The sequence below is a fragment of the Heloderma suspectum genome, chromosome 4, assembly GCF_057233095.1.
Source record: "Heloderma suspectum isolate Gila_16-S chromosome 4, 16-S_ref, whole genome shotgun sequence".
NCBI lineage: Eukaryota > Metazoa > Chordata > Lepidosauria > Squamata > Helodermatidae > Heloderma > Heloderma suspectum.
In genome coordinates this window covers 42,307,342-42,332,038 of record NC_139461.1, presented here as the reverse complement: position 1 = coordinate 42,332,038, position 24,697 = coordinate 42,307,342, and the positions used below count along the sequence as shown (strand labels likewise).

General features: G+C 45.4%; 1 protein-coding gene across 1 annotated transcript in view; it reads left to right on the top strand.

The window, feature by feature from the left end:
- The first annotated feature begins 9,961 nt into the window (after positions 1–9,961).
- SDC2 (syndecan 2) overlaps positions 9,962–24,697 on the top strand; it is a 100,043-nt gene continuing 85,307 nt past the window's right edge. The window contains exon 1 of the mRNA XM_084849067.1: positions 9,962–10,221. Within this exon, the coding sequence (XP_084705193.1) occupies positions 10,162–10,221 (60 nt within the window). The 5' untranslated portion in view covers positions 9,962–10,161. The remainder of the gene's footprint in view (positions 10,222–24,697) is intronic.

Below are 24,697 nucleotides of genomic sequence, written 5' to 3'. Positions count from 1 at the left end.
CAGAATTAGTAAAGTATTTTAATGACATTTTAGCTGTCTTTAACTTAAATACATCCCATATTTCACTCCAAAAGGGGACTAGCAGTGCAATCCTATAATGTCTATTCGGAAATCCCATTGGGTTCAATGGGGCTTACTCCCAAATAAGCAGGTATAAGATTACTCTGTAAGACTGCAACCCTACACACTTACCTGGGAGGAAATCCCATTGAACTTAATGGGATTTCTGCATAGACATAGGACTGCATAGTCAAGATGTCTAATGCAAACCATAAAGCAAGGGTCCACAACCTTTTTGGACCCGTGGGCACATTTGGGAATTTGAGAAACTGCTGTGGGCACCACCACAAAATGGCACCCATGGAGGATGTGGCTAGACCCATAATGGCTGTCATGGCTAGTCAAAAGAGGGGGAGAAATAGTGAGGTGAGAGGCTGGGAGGGGTAAAATAGCAAGGCAAAGGGGTACACAGGACAGAAAGACCATGGCCAGAGGCTAGGAGAAAGAACAAGGTAAAGAGGTGAGGGGGAGGGATAGTGGGAGGGATGAGTGGGATAGGATAGGAAGCAAGAAGATAAAGGGATGTGTGGAAGAGAAAGAGCAAGGCTAGGGATGTGGAACGGAGGGAAATTGCAAGGAAAGGGGTGGGGTGGAGAGAAACAGCAAGGCTAGGGGCTGGGAGTGGAGAGAGAGAGAGAGAGAGAGAGAGCGAGAGTGCAAAGGGGAAAAGTCTCTGTAGATGGAAGAAAATTGGAAGCAACTCTTTCCTTCTCTTCCTGCATGCTGAACAGCTGATCACCGGAACAGGAAGGAGAACCTGGGGTGCTAACTTCTTTCAAGCTTTTTATTAAAAAATACATTTTTGAAGGGGACAGGGTGTGGAGAGCTTCGCAGGCACTGGAAGTCCCTGCGGGCGCCGCATTCAGGACCCCTGCCACAAAGTCTCAATGAGCAATGCAATCATTAAAACCCCACTACCCAAGTAAACCCAGATTAAATAGTAAAACATTGCCAAAAGCCCAATGTTACCGCTTGGTTAAAATAGGTAGAACATCCAAACATCACAGAAATGATTAGAGACTTTTAAATACATGTGGACTAGCAGAACACAGATATTCTTTGGCATGATTTTCTCAGTTGCAATAGTACCGCTCAGAAAAGGGGAAAGTGGTGTGATGTGTACCCATGTAACACAATTCACATGGGACATTTCCCAGTGTGCTTGTATACTTGGAGGTAATTTATACAGAGGAAAAAACATGATCCAAGCTTGCACATTTCTGTCCCTATATTTGACTTCCTCATCCTGACAGTACACTTTGGCGTCATTCATACAGGATGTGGGCCACACATGGAAGGCCATTAACTATGTAAACATTCAGGTCGAGCTTATGCTGCATGTCCAGGCAGCTTCCAGGGTCTCAGGGCCCACGGACTGGGTTGGATCCAGATTTAAGTGCATGCAGTTGGGTTGGAGGAAGTGGACTTTTCCGCCCACTCCTTCCCATGGCAATTCCTCCAGCCCCCTGAAAATGCTACACAGAGAGTTGAGGGACCTTGCTGAATGGCATGAGTTATGGTGCAGGGGAGATGGGGGGATCAACCAGAGGCACCTTCTGTGAGCAGAGCCCTTCCGTCCATGGAAAGCAGATCCTGGATCCAACACAACACCCTCTTTAAAAAAAAGACGTTTTGCTTGTGTTCCGATCAGTTATGGGTAGCTGGGTCTGGGAGTTGCCATTTAAATTTCCCATAATGCCCTGGAATGATGCTACTTAGCACACGAATAAGCCAGTACAGCCAGTGAGTGAATTTAAACATGAAGGGATGTGCACAGAAACCTTACACGGGTAAGGGCTTTCAAGGCTCACATCCTGTATAAATCAATCCTTCTTCTGTGCAAAAAAGTACCGCTGTGTCAAGCTCATGCACTCTGCTTTTGCTGCGTTTCTACTGTGCTTTCCTGACCCTGCAAACCTTTTCCTGGCTTCCTGCCCCAGCCAGTTCTGCTCCCGGCTCCTCTCTGCAGACCTGTCTTTTACCTCTCCGAACTGCCTCCTGGGAACTGACCTCGACTTGCCTCTCTTGACAGATGAGGTTTGCCCTGCCATTCAGATAGATGCCTTGCCTGAACCTGCAGGATAAAAGGGCACGTAATGCCTCCAGTGGATGATACTTGTTGCCCTGCTGGCATCTGCACATACACAACATTAAAACAATCCATCTTTTATGTAAGTAAATCAGACCATTCTAATTATGCAAACCTGTGATTGCCAAACACTGCGGTGCTGATATGAGAGGTAGAAATGGATAATAGAGCGAGGATTTTTAATACAGACAAATCTGGCACAACGATGAATGGCTGAGTATTCCCAGATTCTATCACACTTTGGTGTGACCAAGCAAACAACTAGAGTGGAGCAATCCAGAAAGAGGCAGGCTTAGCTTTAAATCACTAGAATCATCAAAGTCAGGGAAAAGTTTGACCCCAAGGGGACACAAAAGACAATGAATGGTCGCCTCACTCCTCTGAAAAAAAGTGCTGCATTTGGGAATACCGCTATGGTGAGGGCAATGCCGTCCCCGCACCCTTGATGGTGGGTGGCGTTGCTGAGAAGCTCAGCCATGCTGGCATCTGTGTGATATTTGTAGGTACCACCTCAGCATCTTGGTGAAAGAATTTCTGTCGTTCATGGAGGCTGTTTGAGAAAGAAATTCACGGCAGCCAGGAGCAAAAGCTTCCAGATGGTAATGTGCAAGCAGTTACTGGCAGCTGATGTAATTAAAGTTCATTACCTTTGTGATCTCTTGTAATTGAATAAATAGAAGTCACCCTCATGTGAGCATTTATTTATTGGAAAAATAACATGTATCTACTTTATGCTTCAGCTTTGTCTTGTATTCTTTGTCTGTGTTCTGTGGGGCACCAGCCCTGTGCTCAGCAACCTTCAATTTTTGTGCTGGTTGAGTACATGAGTACAGATGCATGTCTGCAAACATGTGTGATCGAGAACACATGGTAGCAATTCCAGTAACAGTTGGCTTGGTCCTTATTGGCAGGAATTCCACTGAGGATTGTGCTTCTGGGAGGGTTTTCTGGGGGGGGGGATTAAACCCTTCCTCCACACATTTTGTACCCAATTCCTTTCTTCGTTTAGAAGAATGATCACAGGACCCATTGCTACAATTGTATCAGAAATTTTCTTGATTTTCCCTGTTGCACCTCCACTGAAAATAGGATTTATCACATTCCCAACATACATTTTCTGCTATATAACCAGTGTCTAATGACACTAGAACAACAATATAATGCATTTTTCTTATATTTGAATACATTGAAAAAGTGGAACCAGATTGAAAAAATACAATTCCATTTCTCTCCATATCAACTTTAAAGCATTTAAAACTTTCAATCCTAAAAAACTGAATAATACTTTGTAAGTAATCCTTTAATTCTAATAAATTGATAGGTTTCTATAGAGATTAATGTCCTTTATTTGTTGAGATAAGCTATATATCTTAAATGGAAGTACTGAAAGAGAGATTGAACATTTCCATTTAAATGCACATTTATGAATAAACAAGGGTTGAATTACATGTTCAGAAAAGTCACAATACTGCTCTTTTGGGGTAGTACCACTTCAGAATGCAAATGGGGGATCTCAGGATTGAATGGATGTCCCGGAGGTTAAACCACCACCTCCCCCTGCCTTCGTACATAAAAAAGAAATGTGGCATGTTAAAGAGAAGGCTAGGAGGTAAAATCAATCCACCGAGAAGCTATCTTTCCAGAGGCAGAGAACCTTTCACATAAGGGAGAATCCAATTATTCACAGATCCCTCACATAGACTCTGAAATGACAGAGTCCAATACAGGCTGCAAGACATAATTGTTTTAAACCTGCCGATCAGCTTTCAGCCTCTGGATTGGCTACTCAAGATGGAGAAACTGGTTTTTGTTAATGTACAGATGTGAGAAGGAAGTTTAAGTCTAGCTTTCTTGATAAGGAAGACATTTCTGATATATTGGAATACTAATTATAGTATGTAACTAGGAATAGGATGGAAACCTTGGAGGGAAGTTGGACACTAGATTATTTGTGTCCTTTCCCAGGTCTGTTACAATTGGATCCAGAGCTTTTCAGAATTAAAGTCCTGTCTTTATGGATCACTTTTGGTCTGCCCTTCCTGCAGGGCTCAACACAAGACCATTCCTTACTCCAGTAGTGGGGAACCTCAGGCCTGGGGGCCAAATCCAGCTCTCCCCCAGTCCCACCCCGGGCCTCCAGGGTTCTCCAGATGGCTGCGCCCCCATCCCCTTTTCCCCAAATGCCTATTGTTTGGTGACTTCCTGGCTTTTGTGTCATTTTTCTCTCCATTCTAAAAGGTTGAAATGCTTCTCATAAAACATAGCTGCTGGCAGTAAGAGCTTTAAGCAACAACATGCTGGTGGTTTTTGTATTTTTGACTCTTTTGACTTTGACCCCACCTCCCCCTGGAATGTCCCCAACCCCGAGCTTCATCAGAACTGAATTTGGCCTCAGGCTGAAAGAGGTTCAATGTCCCCGCCTTACTGAGATGGGGAAGCCTCATGGCTTGCCAATGGAACTCTGGTTGCAGGCCTGGCTCAACCTATCTTGCTGCCTATCTTCTTTCCTATCTTGAGGAAAGAAGCCGCCTGCCACTGTCTTCCTTCCCAGCTGTGGGGAGCTTGCCCAAAGTTGGCAAGCTCCCCGCAGGGGTTGGACTCGATGGTCTTATAGTCCCCTTCCAACCCTACTATTCTATGATTCTATGGAAGTCCTGCAAAAGCTTGCCTGAAGTCTTGCAAGACTTTTCCCCCTTGCGAGATTTTGACTGGGACTCATGAGACTTCAGCCCAGAAGGGGCATAGTCTAGGAGGGCAGGCAGCTGCTGCAGAGAGCGGCTGGCAAGTCTCTTAGGAGCACCCGCTGGAGGAGGCAACAACAGCAGTCCCTCCTGGTAGGGGGAGAGTAGCACAATTTGTCGCTCTTCCCTCTCTGCCACCTGAATTGTTTTTCTCAGTCTGCCTAATGAGAAGATTGCGCCTGTCTGGCTGCTGCTACAAGCAGCTTGTATAGCAGGATCTAGTGTTACTGGGACCATTGGAAATGTACTGGGAACCATAGGAAATCTAGAGAAGCCGAGTACCATGGGAAATGCAACTGGGTTTCAGACTTTCATTCTTACTGTCTCCCCAGTCTAACAGAGAGATCTTTATGTGCTGGCAAGTCCCTCCCTCTCCCCATATATAACCATATAACTATTTGGAGATTACTCCATTTGGGTTGTGCAAGTCGGTCAGCACTTCCCAGAGGTCTTGATCCTACTCCCCACTCCTGCCTAGAGATGAAACCTTCCTGTTGTTGAGTGTCTGTGACAGAAGTGAGGTCTGCCCTTTATCCAGGTGCTTGGGACCAGATTAGCTGGCAATTTATGACACTGCTGATCAGAACCTAAAATCAACCCATAGATCAGGCTGCCAATGAACCAAATAATGAATTTGTGAATGCCTTCCTCTATCAATAGACCATAAAACATAACAAACTGCTCTTAGATATCCATTCATCTCTAGGGATGTTAGAGAATTCCGCCACGGATCCCAGGGAGGCCGAATTCCAGTGAATTCGGCCCCCTGGAATCCATGGTGGAATGGAGCAACCCGCCCCACCACCCCGCGAAAGCCCCGCGAAACAGAGCCTACCGGGCTTCGGCTCTGACTCTGGCGGCGGCTCCGGCGGCTCCAGTCGCTGCTGGCCTGTGGCCGCAAATGGCAGTCGCTACGCCGGCCGCCATTTGTGTCCATGTCTTTAGCTGTGATAGGCTACATATATATTTACGTAGCCTATCACGGCAAAAGACAGGGGCGCAAATGGCGTAGCAGCCGCCATTTGCACCCGTCTTTTGCCATGATAGGCTATGTAAATATATACGTAGCCTATCACAGCAATAGGAAGGAATGCAAATGGCGGCCACCATAGCTGCCATTTGTGTCTGTTTCTTTAGCCATGTTAGGCTATGTATATATTTACATAGCCTATCATGGCTAAAGACACAGACGCAAATGGCGGCGGCTATGGTGGCTGCCATTTGTGTCCTTTTGCAGCCCAGCAGCCGGATGTCCGGCTGCAGGTGGCCCCGGCTGGCGGCTCTGCGGAGTTGCGTGGAGCAGAGCCGGCCAGGGAGGATTCCGGGGGGAGGGACGGAGCACCTCTCCCCACCGCGGATTGCCCGGCGCGGAGCCAGGTAACAGTTTTGTACATCCCTACTCACCTCCCTTCTAGATGCTGTTGTCACAAGCCAGAAGCTAGCTCATTGCACGCTGAAAAGTCAGGACATTGTCATATAATGCAATTATTTTGTGGGCAAACAAAATTCTGTTTAGCACATTAAGAATTAGTATGTGCAAGTTATTATTCTAGGAAACTTCCTTATACTGAATACCAGCATATTGTACCTTAAAGCTCTTACTGAGGCATAAGAAAGGCATTTCAACCTTTTAGCATAGGGGAAAAACTGCACAAAATCCACAGAAACACACAGCAGTTGGTGGCTGGGGGAAAAGGGAGAGGGGCCAAGGGAAGGGAGCATGGCCATCTGGAGAACCCCAGAAAGCCAGATTTGGCTCCTGGACCTGATGTTCTGCACCTCTGCTTTATGCACACCTGGGAGCAAGTCCCATTGAACTCAACTGGATTTACTTCTAAGTAGACATGCATAGGATTGTACTGTAACTCCACTGAGATTTTATTCATCACACTCCGTTTTTTTAGCCATTCCCCCATATTTGGCATTACTGAGAATTTCACAATTTTTGCCATTACGAATTTTGCATTAACTTTAAATATGTTTCTGATCAATTCACAGCCGTTAGGATTTGTGATGACTTTGTCAATGCCTTCTGTCAGTATTTACTTTAACTTAGGGTGCAATGCTCTTCATATTTAGACAGAAAAAAGTCCTACAATTCCCAGCATGGGAGTTGTAGGACTTTTTTCTGTCTAAAAATGCGTAAGATTACACCCCGAATATATTTGATAACTCGTTCTTCCCTTCCAAAGAACTCCCAGAGTGGCTTACCATCAATTGAAACAAATGCCATGCAAACAATGATGAAACAGCACAGCAGAGCAACAACACTACCAACATTAAAATCAGAGCAATAAGGTTTAAAAGATCTAAAAGACCTGGGCAAATAAAAATATTCCATTTTTTTCCTACCTGGCATGGTAAAAGATGTAATACTTGGTGTTAAACCAGCCTTCTCCAGGGCAGCATTCCAAAGTCAGGGTGCCACAACTAAAAAGGCCCTACCCCAATCATTACCTGCCTGGCCTTTGAAGGCAGGGTACCCAGAGGATGGCCTCAGAAAATGATCACAGTACTCTGGCAGATTAATGTGGGAAAAGGTGATTCTTTAAGAGGACCCAGGTTCCAAGCTGTATAGGGCAGAGGTGGCAAAGTGTTGATCTGGATTTACTGCTGAATTTGAAGATTATAAGGATTTCTCACTCCCAATTGTTTAATAATAGCAGTGACAAAGCATATGTTTTGGCAATGCCCAGTAGTTGGCCTTTTTGGAAGTAGGTCATTATATAGATAAATTTTGTATTGGAACACTTCTTAATATTACTGATGTACATACTCTTTTAAATTATCTACCTGCATCCTGGAAATTAACACCTGGTCAGTGCAGATGGATTCTCTATGCCCTTCTGACAGCTGAAAGACTGATATTACCAGGGATGTATGGATTTGTGTAAAATCTGCTCCATCTGCATTTTGTGGATTGTCAGGTGCCTTTTATGCCATCATCCACCTGTCAATGGAATAAGATTCATCTGTTTCCGAATTTGCACAAATTCGCATTTGTGCAAATGTGCAATTGTGCACCTGCGAAAATGCACAAATTTGCCAAAATTTCATTTTCACACTTCAGCCTATGGGGAAATACACATTTTTGGCTGTTTTTTTTTTATTTTGCAGATTTTTCTACTACAAAATTTCTGCAAAATTCTGTAAAGTTAGAAAATTTGTCCCCAAGTTGGTGGAATCCACTCAATGGGTGGAAAGCCAGTCCACTGCAGAATCCACAGGTCAGATTCATGAAAATCCAAACTCATTTGGTTCTGTTGCAGATTTCTCCAACATCCCTAGATATTACAACACTGGCAGGATAAACATTCACCTCTTATAATGCAGTGGGTTGAAGACCTTAGAAGGCTTTCAACAGGTGCAGATGGATACTCGTTTGGATATTGGGTCTGCTTTTGTTGGTTTTTGTTTACTTCTATGGGGGTTGGACTCGATGGCCTTGTAGGCCCCTTCCAACCCTACTACACATGCACACTTACAGAGATACATTTCTTAAGTATGCACTGAAATTGATATATTCAAATCTATGCAGCAACAATTCCCCCCCTTCCTTTTGTTGAAAGTTTACAATGAAAAACTTTTTTGAAAAATAACAGCTGCAAGAAAATGGTGCCATCCCCCCAAATGAAGAAAGCTTGCGGAAGGGTTAACCTGGATTTTTCAGTGGAAGGACAGTGTGTTCAGTTCTGGTACTCAAAACACATTCTTCCTGGGCTTGGAATAATTTAATTCTGAGTATAATTTAATTTTGCACTTGGCTCAGTTTGCTGCATCTTGGGGTTCTACTAAAACGCAAAGTAGATCCTGCAAGCCGGAAGTCTGTCCACCCCTGGTACAGAGGGCAGATACTAGTTATGCACGTGTCAGGTTCACCTGAAATGCGGTACGTAGATACCGCAAACACACAAACGTGTTTCTGAAGGGAGGCAAGATCCCCAGCCCAAGGTGTTCATTCACAAATAGCAAGGAGGGCATGGCAACCAGGGGGCTTCATCTTGCCCCGAAGAAGGCTGCTGGCTCCTGTTTCAGTGGGGCAGTCAATCCACCCTGAGTTTCAGTCAGAACTCTAAAGAAGCTATCCAAGGTGCTGAAACCAGTTTGGGGATAGGGTTCAGCACTCTGGACAGCTCCTTTAGAGTTCTGACTGAAACCCAGAGCCGATCCACCGCCCCACTGATGCCGGAGCCACCAGCCTCCACTGCCCCGATGTTGCTACTTCTTATTGCCTCGCCGGCCGCAGCATTTCCCCTGCGTGCATGAGGCGAGCCGAAATGCCGATGCTGGTCACGGAGGGGGAAGGCTTCACCGGCGCCCCAGGGCGGCACGCAAGCTCCAGAAGCGACGGAACCTTGTTTGCATCCATCGCAAGCATCTGCTCGGAGCGAGCACCGCCACGAGGAATTTCGTCCCTCGGCGGGGGCATCAAAGGTGGAAGCGGAAAGCTGGCGCGACTGAGAGAGATGGATGGATGGATGGATGGTTGGGGGGGCGGAGATATGTGGGCAGAGGGGGCGGCACTGGGGAGGGATTAGGTCGGATTTGCAAGGGAGCCCAAGCAGAGTCGGGGCTGCCTGCCGCTGCTGCGAGCGCCCCCCCCCCCGCCGCCGCCGCCTCCCTCCCCTCCTTCCCACTGGCTGGACGACCTGCCAGTCTGTGCTGTAATCCTGCAGGAATTTCTCCGGGCTTTAACTAGGAGTCGCTCCTCACAGAGCCAGCGAGGCAAAAGCCGAGCGGGGGGCAGGCTGCGCCCGGCGAGGCCCGCTTCTGCCTTCCCGCTCCTCGTGGGAATTCGCGCCCCGCTCTGTCCCTCCGCCCGCCCGCCGGCCGGCCCCAAACTTCCTTCGGCCGCCGCCCCTCGCGCTCCCGGGCGCGGCGTCGCAGCCGGCGCGAGGCGAGAAGGCGCCCCCCCCGCGCCCCGGGCGGGACGAGCTCGCGGAGGCAGCGAGGCGAAGCGCCGCCGGCCCACAGCAGCGGCGCGCCGGCCGGGCCCGGCCCAGCCCAGCCCAGCCCCTTCGCCCGTTCCCCTGCGCGCCCGCCAGCTCCGCCCTGGAGCGAGCCGACGAGTGAGGCGCGGCGGCGGGAGCCACGACGAGGAAGGCGGCGAGGGGGAGCCAGCGCGTCCATTGCTCGTGCCGGCGGCGAGGGGCGCGCAGGAGGACCTGCCCGGGCGCCTCTCGCGCGCGCTTTCTGCCCCCCTCCGCTCCTGCCCTCCGCTCCTGCCCTCTGGTTGTTCCGCCGAGCCGAGCCGCCCGCACCCCGGGAATAATGTGGAACGTGTGGATACCGCTCGCGTTCGCCTTGGTGGCCTGCGCCTCGGGGGAGACGGTGAGTGCTGGCGGTGGCTCGTTCTCGATGGCTTCAGCCGGGGACGCGGGGGAAGAGGGGCCGTGTTCCTGCCGAACCCAGCCGGCCTGGAGCGAGCGAGCCCCGAGCCGCTGCCGCCTCCGCTCAACGGCTGCACATACACAGCCGCCCCCGCCACGCCGGGGCACGGCAGCCCCTGTGCGCTTCGGAGGGGAGCTTCGCCCGGCTCCCCCCGCCCCCCCATGCGGAAGAACCCTTTCCCCTGCCCTGCCGAGGCAGCCGGGACTCGCAGCCAGCGAGACCCGGATTGTCATGCTGATCTCCGCGCATTGGGGTGGCGGTGGCGGAGAGGGGGGGTGCTTATTTTTGGAGAGCGACGCTTAAGCCCCGTTTGTCGGGAAAGATTGGGGGGTTGACCACGATCCCATGTTGGGGGGGAGGAGGAGGAAGGATGAGACGCCCCCGCTGTTCCCACATCTGCTGTGCAGAAGTTTTGGCTGAGGTCATTCGCAAAGATCAAAACTTTTGAAGAGAAGGGGGCACTTTCGGCTCTGCAGCGCTATGTGAAACTGGGGTGGAGGTGGGAGAAAAGGAGAGGGGAATCCATTATTTTTCACGGGGCAGTGATTATTCATTCTCTCTCTCCCCCCCCCCCTTGAATTCGGGCCAGTCTCTTGCGAAGAGGGATGCTCCTTATCACGAAGCATCTGACAACTCTTGTGTTACTTTTTGACGTTTTGTTCGGGTGGTGTCTGCTTTTTATTATTGTTTAAAAACCTTACCTGAAAACTGACGATGTAGTCCAGACATGCAGCTTGCTGAGATGGAAAAGCGTTAAAGATGCGCTGTAAAAATAACGCTTTCAAAAAGTGGGCGCATCTGGCTGAGTTTGTTCTCGATGCCTGTTTATCACCCCAGAAATGTTTATAGCGTATTCAGACCTCTGATGCCGCTGCTTGTCGACTTGCATGGAGGACTCGAGGAGAACATGATATGATGGTGATTCTGAATGTGATCTTGGGTGTGTTTGAAAATCCAGAGTGGGATCTATGGGTTCCACTTAATGGATCAGAACTGAAATGATAGATTATGCATAATGTGGTTTTTCCTAGAAGCGAACAAATAAGGGAGATTAAGAGTTAAATCTCTCTCTCTCTCTCTCTCTCTCTCCCCTGCCCGTTAAGGCTTGCTGGTAGGATTTATGGGAACACTGCGTTGCATAAATTGTTAGAATGAAGTTGGGGAACTGTTGTCTTTCCTCTTGGGGTTTGTTTTGTGTTTGACAATTTAAGCTCCCTTAACTTCAGAAACCACTGTAGGATTCATCTGAGTCGTAACTATGGTGCTTACCCAGTGTGCAGTGGAAGAAGTATTGGATTGGATCCAGACTTAGCCATACTTCAGGTAGACCCATTGAAATCAATAGGACTTAAGTTGGTCATAAGTGGGTTTCAATAGGTCTACTCTCAGTATGGCTAAGACTGGATCCAACCCGTGGTCTCTTGGTTACTGCAGTTCTTGCTTAGCACCTCCCCCCTGACACAGTGAAGTTTAGTGTTGATTTTAAGACATTAACAGTGCAATGCTGTGCAAGCCTACTCAGAAGTAAGTCCAGCTGAGCTCAGTGAGGCTTACTCTCAGGTAAATGTGGATAGGATTGCAGCCTAAGAATTGAATGTATTTCTGATCTTTATGCAATAGAAGTGCTCTCTCACCCCCCCCCCCCCCCAGCTCCTCTGTGGAGAAGTGGGGGAAAGTCTCTTCGCAAAATAGCTCAAATCCCTGCTGGCTTCTGTTGCTGAAGGTACTTGTATCCCTTGAGAACTGTGAGGTTCAGCTGCCGATCTTGAACAATATGTCTTGTGGTCTCTTCCCCTGTAGCTTTAGCATGTCTGTAAACTATTTGTTTACAATCTTGCCCTTGTATTGCCTCCGTCTTTCTTTCTTTTAATTCGTTTGTTTAAGGTTAGAAGTAGTTCAGCATATCTTGAATCTGAAATTTACAGTCAGCACTGAGTTTCTCTCTGGAGAATGTTGTTTGCGTTTGCTATTCCCCATGTAGGCTTCCATATGTATAATCCAATTGTTGAAACTACTGAATGGTAATATTTCAGCCAAGCTGAAATAAGAGAATACTCTGAGATATTTTTTTCTTTCATAGTGTTTTGATGTGGCTTTAATTGCTCCTTCTCAGTTTGGTTGTTGTTGTTTTTTCTGAATTGGGGGCATTGTCAAAAGAAAGGGGTGGGGGCTTCCTGTCTTTGCTTGGCTTAGTATCCTTGAGAAACATTCCAGACAAACTTCCTTGCACTTTAAAGTCACAGGGAGCGGAATACAAGAGCTCCTCTGTGGTTGAAAAGTATACGGGATCAAAATATGTAATGTTGTGATTTTTCCATTAAAATGTTTTTGGGAGGCTCTACTTTGTTGTCATGAGTTTCTAGAGCTGCTAGTCTGATCTTACAGATATTTACACAGAAGTAGGTCTTGTTGAATTAAATGGGGTTTATATTAAATTCATTGTGCATAGGATTGCTGCCCTGTGCACACTCCCACCAATGTCTACGATGTAGCCTGGAATGACCAGATGGAGGAGCAAGCGTGCATAGGTTTGATCACGCTTAGCCTTAGACAGAAATCCTGTGCATGCTTACTTGGGGGCAAGCCCTGTTGAACACAGTGGGATTTGCTTCTGAGTAAACTTGCCTAGGATTGGGCTGCACATACATGTTTCTTGCATCATCAGATCCCGCTCTTAGCCCTACTACGGCATCTAGATTGTCAAAATCTTGTAATGTTTGTTAACTTGGTTTCCTCCATAAAATGAACATGATAGCAAGTGGTGGTACATAACTGGATGTGCATTCATTTACATTACATTAACTTGGAGGGATGGGTGAGCAGCCGTGCTCAAATCTAGCCTTGCACTTGTTGACCTGAAGGAAGGCAAAAGGGATGTATGAATTGGGGAAGGGTTTGCATCCTTCCCCTGGAAACCAGTTTGGAGTGTCCATCTTCAGGGTTTGGGAACCAGGGTTACTCGTCTTGATGAACTAAAGGCTGCACACTTTAGCATACTTACATAGAAGTCTGATTGAAGTCAGTGGGATTTCTTCAGACACTTAGGATCATGCTGCATGTGAATACCAGTAGGAGTGTTTTACTGACTGCTCTTCTACCCAATGTTAAGCACTTTACAACTTTCCAAGGGCCTTTCTATTTCAGAAAGTAAGAAAGGAAAGCCAGCATTCTGTCCAAGTTCCTGTTCCATCATTTCAACTGGGTGCATATGAACAATCCCTTCAAGTTAAATTTCATAGACATTTTCTGTGGAGAATACATTTTAGAGTGTTGTAAGCATGTAATCTTGACTCAGCAATAATGCTATAGCTGCAGTATTGGTTCTTGTTTCCAAGTGTGTAAACAGATTATAACACTTCAATATCATTTTAGTCTTAAATGTGTACTGTACAAATCTATCTGATCCATGTAATTCTTCCTTCCTTCCTCTCTCTCTCTCTCTCTCTCTCCCCCCCCCCCTTTAATTGTTTCTTTTCTGAAAAGGTGCATTCTAGCCAACAGTTGTTCGGAACGCAAAAAAGGAGGGGTTGTTTTTTGGCTGCCTTTGCAAAAGAAATGAGGAATTATAGACCTTGTGGTGTGTAAAATGAGGGAGCATGTGTTGCAAAGAAAATTGTATCAGGGTTACCGTAAATACTGAAAGCCATCAATTGTGGTGACACAGTTGTGGTACTTGGCATCTTTTCCATAAACTATATTTGAATGTCTTGAAAATATTCCACGTTGCTAGTACAGTTCATTTGCTCCAGCTGTACCATAGTTCCGGCAGGTAATACCATGATAGGATTTCATCAGCCACAAATATATGGTGTGTGTGTGATGATGATGTAGCCATTCTACTGACGGGTGAAGGTGGCTGTATTTTTAGTAACCCCACCCATATATACTGAAAAGAGTTTTATGTCTCCTTGTTCTCAGTGAATCCAGCTGGAGTTCTGAAATGTATAGAATGTTTCCAAATATCCCAGGTCAAGTTCAACAAACAAGCATACACAGAAGTACCATCCAGAAAGCAGTATCTCCTGGATGTTTTTAAAGTGTCACCTGCAGGCCAGTCTTTCAGATATCTCTAACATAGGCTCAGTGCGGATCAGCCATGCCCAAGATGAAGGCTGAAGGCAATCATATTATACTATGAATGGTTCTGCCACTCTGTCTCTATAAAATGGTATATAGCCTACCAACATAGGAAGCAGCGTTATACCGAGTCAGACTATTGCTTCGTGGAGTACAGTGTAGTCTGTGCCTGTCTTCCCCAGTGTGATGCCCTCCAGATGTTTCAGACATGAACTCCTAGCATTCCTGACCATGGGCCATGCTGGGTGTGGCTGATGGGAGTGGAAGTCCAAAATATCTGGCAGGCACCAGGCTGGGGACGGCGATCCTGGTGCCCTCCAGTTATTTTGGACTATGGCGAGTAGCAGCTGCTCTCAGAGAGGGGTCTTTACCAGCCCTGCCTGAAGATGCCAGGGACTGAACCTGGGACCTTCAGCATGCGAAGCGTCTGTTCTGCCACTGAACTCCTGCAACTCCTTCCTAGCGTTGAACTGAATGCTGATACGACATTCTTGCCTTTCCCCACTCCTTTGCCTGCCCAGTTGCTACTGTGGCCTCCGCCTCCTTTGGCTGGGAAACCAAGCCTAGTGCCTGAGAGAGGCGCGGGTTGCCACAAGAGGCAGTAGCCAGCACGGAAGCCGGAGCCAGGCAGAAGTGACGTGTCAGCTTTCGGTTCACTGGGATGCTAGAGGCGGATGTTAATGCGCACACAATATAGCGAGCAGCCAGTGCTGGCTCCAGGTTTCGGAGGGCCCTAAAGGGGCCCCTCCCTCGGTGAGTCTACCTTCTCACCGCCATTGTCGCCAGCTGCTATCGCTCCTCATCCTCTTTCTCATCACTGCTGCCGCTTGCTTGCTTGCTTGGCAGGCAGAGAGCCAGGGAATATCTGCTGCTGCTCCTTCGCACCACACCATTGCGTAAGCCAGAGTGAGAGGCAGGCGAACAAGCAGGCTGCAGTGCTGAAGAGCAGGAGTAAGCCCAAGGGACTCTTCTCAGTGGGCGCTGCTGTGGTATGGGCCCTCAGCAGGTGCCCAACCATGCCTACCATTGACGCCGGCCCTGCTGATTAGCACTGTCGTGTGAACTCTCTTTTCTCTATTAAGTTTCTCTTCAACCATAGTATGCTAGCCTGGAATATGCATCTGTCATCCATGTCATGCTTACTATATAGAAGGGGATTTGGTTCATGTTTTTATTAGCTTCTGCTGCTGAAAGGTACAGGGCCATAAAGAACGGTTGAACATCTACTTCAGTTTTGCTCATCATTAACAATTTTGAGAAATCAAATGCTGAGTATTGGTCTGGTTGTTGGCAGAAGGATTTTGAGGTTTAGCTTAATATGCTTGCTTGAAAATGAGGGAGGCTGTTTAGTTTTGAGAGCAGCTTTGGAGCTGTTAACCTCTGTCGAATGGCAAAAACACTCTTTTTTGCAGCGGCAAAAACAGATATATCTTTTGTAGCACATGAAGCTACATTGGGTCATTTGCAGTGGAGTTGAGACTGTTCTGCTAATCACTTAATGGCAGATATAGTTCAGGTCTGCATTGCTTTGATTTCTACACAAGAAGAGCCATGCTGGATCAAACCAAGGGTCCAGCACTCTGTTCACACAGGCCAACCAGCCTGTGTCGACCAGGAACTCACAAGCGGGGCATGAGTGCAACAGCACCCTCCCACCCATGTTCCCCAGCAACTGGTATACATAGGCTCACATTGGTGTGCATAGGCTGATTTAGATGCTTTAAATTTGCATTTAATTTAGTGGAGTTCACCGCTCTTTAGGTTTTGATTTTTTGTGTTACAAGTAATGAATGACACGAGTGCACAATTTAGTCAAGTATTTTCAGGTGACTACCAAATGAGGACTGCTGTCTTCTACGGCATAGATGGAGTGAGCGAAAGCTTCATTGGACAAACAGATGCCAGAAAAGAGCTTTTGAGTTAATACTGAATTCAAAGCATAGATAAAAGATTATGATGATGCATGTTAACCCAGTGAAAGCGATAGGTTTAAACAGCGTACAAACTAAATTCATTGGGCTCTGAGACTAGGAGCAGAGCCCTCCCCAGCTGTGATCCCCCCGAAAATACCTCTCTGTATTACATGTTTTAGAAGTTTCAGTTGGCACCAATGGGAGCTTTTAAGAAAGCCTAAGGACTGGGGGAATGGGGCAAGGAGGATGCTGTTGGCTAGGTGAGGGGGCCCCACAGGGTCAGAGGTTGCCCATCCCTGGCCTATAGGTTTCTCGTGGATTTATTCCTTTGATTTTGTTTAGTTCAATAAAATACCCTATTGCATCCAGAATTAGTCAGAAAGCAAGACCTGCATTTTTGCCTGCCTTTGACAAATAAACAGATGAAACTTTTAAACAGAAATCCTATTAAGTTTTGTTGAAATTCTTAGGAACCTGGTGGAATTCAACAACAACAACAACAACAACAACAATAATAATAGCAGCAAACTCATTTTCAAAGTGCCAGTTTGTAGCCAAAACAGCACTACCCACACACAAGAGGGAAGTATCAGGAGACTTGGGAGAACCCCGAGGTTTGCAGGAGTACAAAACATCTTTAGAAAAGAAACTCTAAAGACTGGGGGCAGGAACTCAAACAGCCCAATAGGGACTGATTTGGGTCAGAAGCCATGGAATGCTGATTAGCTGTTGGGACAGGGTTGGAAGACCGATGGGCGCAGGGAATGGTATGCCACCCTTGGTGGCAATGTGCAAGAGGGGTTTCTCTGTGGCAGTGCCCCATACGTGGAACTCAGTGCTCCAAGAGGTTAGATCATCTTCCTCTTTTTTTGCATTCCACCAGCAATTGAAGAAGTTTCTTTTTAAGGAAGTCTTTGATTCTGTTGCTGTCTAATCTATTCATTGTTTGCTCTGGCTCTCTGGGCCCCCCTTGTTTCATGCTGGGTTTAGTCCTGGGTTGTTTTCAGTAATTGTTTTAACGATGGGATTACTGTTATTGTTATGTGTCTACTTTGTCAGCTGCTTTGAGCAACTTCTTTGGAGTGGAAAAGTGGATACCTTTTTTTGTATGGTCGGCAGGTCAGCAGTTCGAGACCCGAGTGCTGCGTGACGGAGTGAACTCCCGTCTTCAGTTCCAGCTTCTGCCAACCTAGCAGTTCGAAAGCAAGAAATTGCAAGTAGATAAATAGGTACCGCCTTGGCGGGAAAGGTAACAGCGTTCCGTGCACTTCGGTATTCAGTCATGCCGGCCACATGACCACGATCTTCGGACAGCGCTGGCTCTTCGGCTTAGAAACGGGGATGAGCACCGCACCCTAGAGTCGGACACGACTGGTTGGGGACACCTTTACTATAAATAAATAACGGAACAGAGCAGCTTGCAAGACAGTATGGCTGGCTGGCTGAAATCCTGAGCAGGAGCACTGCACGCTGCAGCATTTTCTTCCAGGCTGTACTTGTTCTGAACTTGGATTTTCTGCATAAAGCAGAGGATGGGAATAGAAGGCCTACAAGGCTCCCTCCAGCTCTTTCCTCTTGCTAAGGAAGAGGAGGAGCCTTGGTGGCCTTCAGAAAGGGTCATGAGATCTGGTCGCCTATAAAAGCTGTGGTTATTACCTTGATAGTAAGTGTAACTTGTACACTAGCAGCAAATCAAGGGGAAGGCCAGGGAATTCATGGGATTCCACTGGTGTTGTTGTTCTGTTTGAAATATTAATTGCCTCAATTGTGCAATAAAGCAGGATGTAAAATTTTGATAAAATAAATGTTGTAGTTAATAGCATTCCTTCCATTTTTCTTTGTGTGAGAGCTTGCAAAAATCCTTTTATTTAAGATAATCTCAGTACAACACATCTATAATGAGTTATTAATTAAATTATTATTATCAAATGACTATTTAATTACCCTGGACTATGAGTTAGCTTTTCCCGGTCGCTAGTTCAAATGTTTTCCTGATGGCAAATAATTATTTACGTTGTTGTTATTCAGAGGCTGAATAAAAGAGCACTTGTCTAGTTACTGAAAAGCACTCTGTCATGTTATTAGATGTGACTGTTTCTTTTAACAGACTTGTGTTGTTCTTTGAAGATGGAGAGGTTGTATTAAATCCCCTGTAAGGCATTACTTGTATTGAAGTCATAAAGGACCCCCTTTTTCATGTTTGCGTCTCATCTTAGCTGCAGCAAATAATGAGTGAGCAATTTTGGTTTGGTTCAAGACACATTACTAAAGTGGTATGACATGGTTTCCTGTTATAGTTGGTGTGGAAGAATTACTTCAGGCTGTTCTGTGAACAAAATTTTGTTTGGTTGTCCTTACCTCCTGCTCACAAGGCAACCACCTGTGGCACTAGTAATTTACTCACAAACTACATCACACAAATGATGCTCTGAAAACACGATCATTCTTGTTCACAGTGAAGCATAATTTGCAGTCTTCTTGAACAAAGAGAGATTAATCTTTTACCAGATGTAATGACTGTTTAATAGTTGTTTTTCAATTCTACAGTCTTGAGGAACAATATCAAAAAGAATATAAAAATCTTCATATGCCAAGTGTTTTCTGAAGCAATTCTGGGGGAAAAACACTGTAGAGAGAGTTAAACCTTAAGGGACCTGTTTCCAACAAGCAGTGTGAATTTTTTTTTTGGTCTGTTTCTGAGTTTGCTTGGGGTGAAATGTATGTGTAACTATTACATAAGTAACTTGTAAAGAACGCATTGTACATCAAATTTAGAAATGCTTACATGGCTGTTTTTCTTAAAACACACACACACATGACCACACTAACCCAATGGGGGTAAATTGTCTCTGGCCAAAGGTGAATTTATTTTGGATAGCTTTACTAACATTTGTTAAGCTGTGTTTGAGTTGCATGTTCAACACAAATACACACTTTGTACTCTTCTCCGCTGCCCCTCAAAATAATTATTTGGAATGCTGAGAATTTCTCACATGTTGGAGGTGACTTCCATTTAAAATGCGTGTGCCCACATACATGGAATACCTCACAATTCTTCATTTACATGATCACCACAAAGATTGGATTCCCATGGAAAATACTCAACAGATAAAATATTGAATTATACTAAATGCAAAAGCAACAGTTAATAACCCAGTTCATAAATTCTCTGGGAGAATCAGGTTCTACCAGCTTGAAACAGAAAGGGGCAGAGAGTCCTGATTGGTTGGTGCCTGTGACATCATATAATACTGTTTCCTTAGAGCAGTTTTCAACTTAAAAACAAGTAAGTGCTTTAGGGGAAAATTACACACAAATTGAGTGCTGTAAGATTGTCTATTATTACATTTATATACCACCTTTTTTCCTCTTGCAAGGAGCACAAGGCAGCTTACATAGTCCTTCTCCTCTCCATGTTATCCTCCATTTTATCACAACCACCCTTTGAGGTAGGTTAGGCTGAGAGTCAGTGACTGGCCCAAAGTCACCCAGTGAGCTTCATGGCCGAGTGGGGACTAGAACCCAGATTTCCCAAGTCTCAGTCCAACACTCTAACCACTATACCACACTGGCTCTCTGGGTATATAATTATACAAAAAGCACTTTAAAACAACAACAACAAAAAATGGACAGCCCACTAGATGAGTGGGGATGGTGGGGGGATGGAGAGAAGATGCCAGATCTCCTGGTACAGGTCAACACCATGCCCAGTATGCCCTTTCTTGTCCTTCCTATAGCAGTTGTGTAGGAATCTATATATTTGTATATAGATAACTGCACCCTGTTGGTGTTCTCCACTCTGCCAGATTTCCATTATGCCCACTATATCTATGTTGGACTTAGATCTGACTAGACACGCATAGGATTGCACTGTGAGTTAGTTAAACTTAGCTCCCATTGAAATCAGTGGGACGTAGGTCCTACTGAAATAATTGGGACAAGTTAATCATGACTTCACTAAAAGGGCTGACTTAAATGTAAAGCTTGTCATGCAGTTTGGTCCTGCTGCCTTTTATTTCACAAATAACCACTGTTGGGGCAGGGGTGGGGGATTTTGATTGGGACCACAACACAGGCAAAGACTTAATGTTCCTACCCCAAATGCCACGATCCCAATCCAGCTCACCTTCCCCCAATTCCATCTCATGACAAGTATGGCATCTAGTTTGACCCTTAGTCTGGACCCTTCCCAGTCTCTTTAGTCAGGAGTAGGGATGTACAGCTTCTGTCAAATCCGTTCTCTCTGTGTTTTGTGGATTGACAGGTGTCTCTCATTCTGTCGTCCTCTCATTGATGGAATCGGATTTTTTAACCGGCATTTTGTGTGTTTGCAGATATGCACTTGCACTAATGTGAATTAGTGCAAGTGTGCATTTGCAAACAAACTAAATTGTGCAACGCCACCCCCAATGTAAAAAAACCACACAGTCTGCAAGGCCATGTGACTCAGAAAAAGCAGATCACAGTCATAGAAATCCGAACTCGTTTGAATCCATTGAGGATTTCTCCAGCATCCCTAGTCAGAAGTGTATAAATTATTACAAGTGTGATGTCACTTAATCCATACGTACTCCTGCCATATTGTCCCCAATGCGTCTGGGTATCATTTGGCTAGAAAAGCAGGCTATGACTGTAAATAAATACCAATTAATTAATTAATTAGATTTATTAGCCGCCTGTCTGGCCCGCCACCCGGCCACTCTATTCAATTGCTGTGGGCTTGTTTTTATCAGTTTGAAGAAATACATTTGAGCCCCCCCCCCCCCGACTTTGTTACATATCCTAGACTGAGATCTGGAACTGTTATATTACACAATTCTGACTACAGGCCTATGGATGTAAGGAAAGAACATTATATTTGTATGTTTTTTAAAAAAGCTTCTGTGTTGTGCAGTGTTTGAATTTGTGGAGAGAAAAGAATCACCACCCCAAGGCAGGAACTTTGGAGTAGCATTACTGCTGCTTCTATTAGGTCAATAAAAATTTCATACATATATCTCTTTGCATTGAAATACTCTACACAGCTTCCAGTCTTTGATGGGTTTGTTTATAATTTCTCCAGCATAGAATCTTTGATTATTTATTAGCTGTGAGGCTTGAGATTTCAACTGTAATGTACAGTTTTAAAGAAAGGAACTGCATGAAACATGCTGGAGACCAAATGGCTGTGGAACCCTTATTTTGTAGCCTCTTAGATTTGCTGAGCTTGGCATTAGCTTTATGTTTATACTCTGGTTTGCTTTTCTGGTAGACCGATCTGCAGTCCAGTTAAGATGGGGTATGGTGATTTGAGCTGAGTGACAGCCCAATTTAATGTGTACTTGGAAGCTGTAGCTATAAAATCAGGGAGAGCATTTAGTGTGGCCTTCTCTGTTGTGGCACCCTGCTTGTGGAATTTCCCAGATGGGAACTATGGCAATGGTCTGCATGATATGGCTTAAGTGCCATTGCATCTTAAAACCTTAATATACTTTCCAACTCTAGAGGTGTGTCAGTGCCTGCCTTGCCCTGTGTTCTTTCAGATAGCATTAAAAGTCTTCTATGAGAGTAAGGGTAGTGGCTCAGAAACTTTGATGTGAACGAAGAAGTTACTACCTGGCCTTAGGCAAGCCAACTATATCAGGATTGCTGCAAACATGGTTAAGATGGCATAACGTGAAGCACTAATTTGATCTAGTTTCATGAGAGTTTAGCTGGATTTATTTTAATCTGTCACTAAGTGTTTTATTACTTACTCTAATAACATTGGTGCTTCCATGAGTGAGGTCCAAGTGTCTTTATGTTATACTTTGCAGGTTGTGTTTTCTCCTTTGAGGCTGAAAAGGTAGGAATGGGCTGTAATCAGCTGTATGTTTCTTGGTAGCAGCATCTTTAGAGGAGCAAAACTGTACTTTTCCAGAACGATGAGTTTTTTGTTTTCTTTTGTAATGTAAAGATAGCATTTTCAAGTAAATGCTTGTTTAGGCTGTGATGCAGATTTAGATGTGCTTAGTGCCACTGAAATTAATTGGTTTAAGCCATTTTAAGTCTGTTTTGGAGTGCTGCTGCTGTGTGTAATACACTTTTGCTCAAAGGATTGTCATTTGGGCTTTTTTGAGAAAAGGGTGAACTACAGCTCTCTCATTGAAGATAGAGTTCCATAGTCCTGATCTTCTTGATGCAAATACGTCTGTTTAGTTAGCTTGGCTTTCTTCCATAGTTCAGTGGTAGGACACATGCTTTGCATGCAGAAAGTCTAGGGCAGGGATAGGCAACCCAATGCCCTCCAGACGTTTTGGACTACAGTTCCCATCATAAAATCATACATTTTGTGTATGCTAATAATATAAATATAGATGCAGATTTAGAAATAATGACTATAATTCAAATAGAAATACAGTATATCTCACCATAGTGAGGAAGACTGGCCAGGTGAGCTGCATGCCAGCTGAGTCTGCTGCCAAGGTGCTAACTGTTCCTGAGCAATTTCAGGCCACCCTAAGAAGGTCCCAGGTTCAGAAGAAGAAGAAAACCCTGCCTGGCCGAGAGTTCGGAGAGCTTCTGGCAGAGTAGGTCTTCCCCAGTATAAGACAGCTTCTTATCTTCATATTGCTTTCTTTGCAGAATAATGCCTACCTATTATGTTGAGAAGGTATGGGGAATGCAAATAGTGAGAATATAGTAAACTGATTGTTCTTACTGGGCTTATTGAAATAGACCTGGGAATGACTGATGTAATAATTCGGAAAATTAGTAACAGGTTCTGTTTCATAGTATCCGCCAAATCTCAGTTTTGCTGTGTTTGCTTTGTGGCAGGTTCTCTGGCAAAGTCCACAACGAAAACAGCAATGAGCTCTAAACAATACGGAGGTTGCTGGAGACATTAAGCATGGTGTAGGAGCCACTTCTACTGAGAGCAGACTTCATGAGATGCATGGGAGTTTGCAAGTAGAATGTATGTCCCATTCATTTCTCTGGGCCTCCCTCAGGAGGATGGTGTTCAGTTCAGTGTTTGAAGCATGAGTGGATAAAAAGAAGTGGGAAGCTTTCATTTCAGAACAGGCATGACTCAGTTATGTTCATCTGAAAAGTAGGTTTGGGGTCTGCCTGAAAAGAAATGAGATGGAATCCCACCCACTTTGAACATGCCCCAGTCCAAACATATAATTAAAATCAGCAGGTAGGATCTGTGTGAATCTGTGTAGATGTTCAGATGTACCTCTTCTGTAGGAAGTAGGTGAGTTTTGACAAGAGCAAAGCTCCTGACTCTCAAAAATAATGGCAGATTTTTCCAGATCAGAGCTCTTTTCTGTGAGGGAATTGCTGCTACTTCTAGTGTTTTCGTGCATTTGCAACAAGACTAATATGTGGTGCAATGCAGCCTAGGTTTTGGCTGCTGTTGTTCTTCAATATACCTACCTGCTACACAACCATACCCCCAAAATATCCTCATCTCCAGATAATGGAACAGGAGTGGGAAACTTGTGGCCCACCCGATGTTTTGGCCTACAGCTCCCATCAGCCCTATCCAGCATAACCAATGGTGAGTGATCATGGGGGCTGTAGGTCAAAACCTGGGGGGGGGCACAAGTTGCCCACCTCTGGAATACAGTATTGCTGGTATAATAGCTGCTTTTTTGCTTTTTAGTTGTATGTAGTGTGTGTATTTAGAGTAGTAATGTCCCAGCTTCCAAAGAGACAATGAGGATAAAATGGGAGGAGGGGTGATTGAGGAGGGGGTGTAAATATGACAGAGAACTCAAAATGGCACAAATAGGCAAAGACTTGTGATGTAGTTTCATAGCAGTCTGTGATGTTACAGATACCATCTGTTAGATGTCTTTGATGCCATGACAGCTGTCATTTTCCCTTCCTGGAAAACATTTTGTGATACCTCTATTTACCGGTGTATTTTTATCATTATTACATTTATATCCCACCTTTTCCCCTCTTCCAAGGAACCCAAGGCGGATTAGATTGTCCTCCTCCTTCGCATTTTATGCTTACAACAACCCCATGAGGTAGGTTAGGCCCAAAGTCGCCCAGTGAGCTTCATGGCTGAGTGGGGACTAGAACCCACATCTCCTGAATCCGAGTCCAGCACTCTAACCACTACACCGCACTGGTGCTCTGTGTATGTTTACCAGCAACTTGAGTTAGTGGTTACGGTATTGGCACACATCTGCACCACCGTCGCTGCCCTCCACCCATGAAGCACGTGGCTGAGGTAATATTTGGTTAGCTTAGTCATGGCTGTGTAGTCCTGACAGGCCAACCATGGCATCAGGAAAATGGCCTCCCCTTTGGTTCCATCCAGCAAGAGATAAGAATTCTTATAGCAGTGCTGCTTGCCTGAACTACGCTTTCTTTGAAAGTCGTACCAGAATAATATTGTGTCTATAAATTTCACTTGATCTGTCCCAGTGTCTTATTTCGGGGAATGGAGC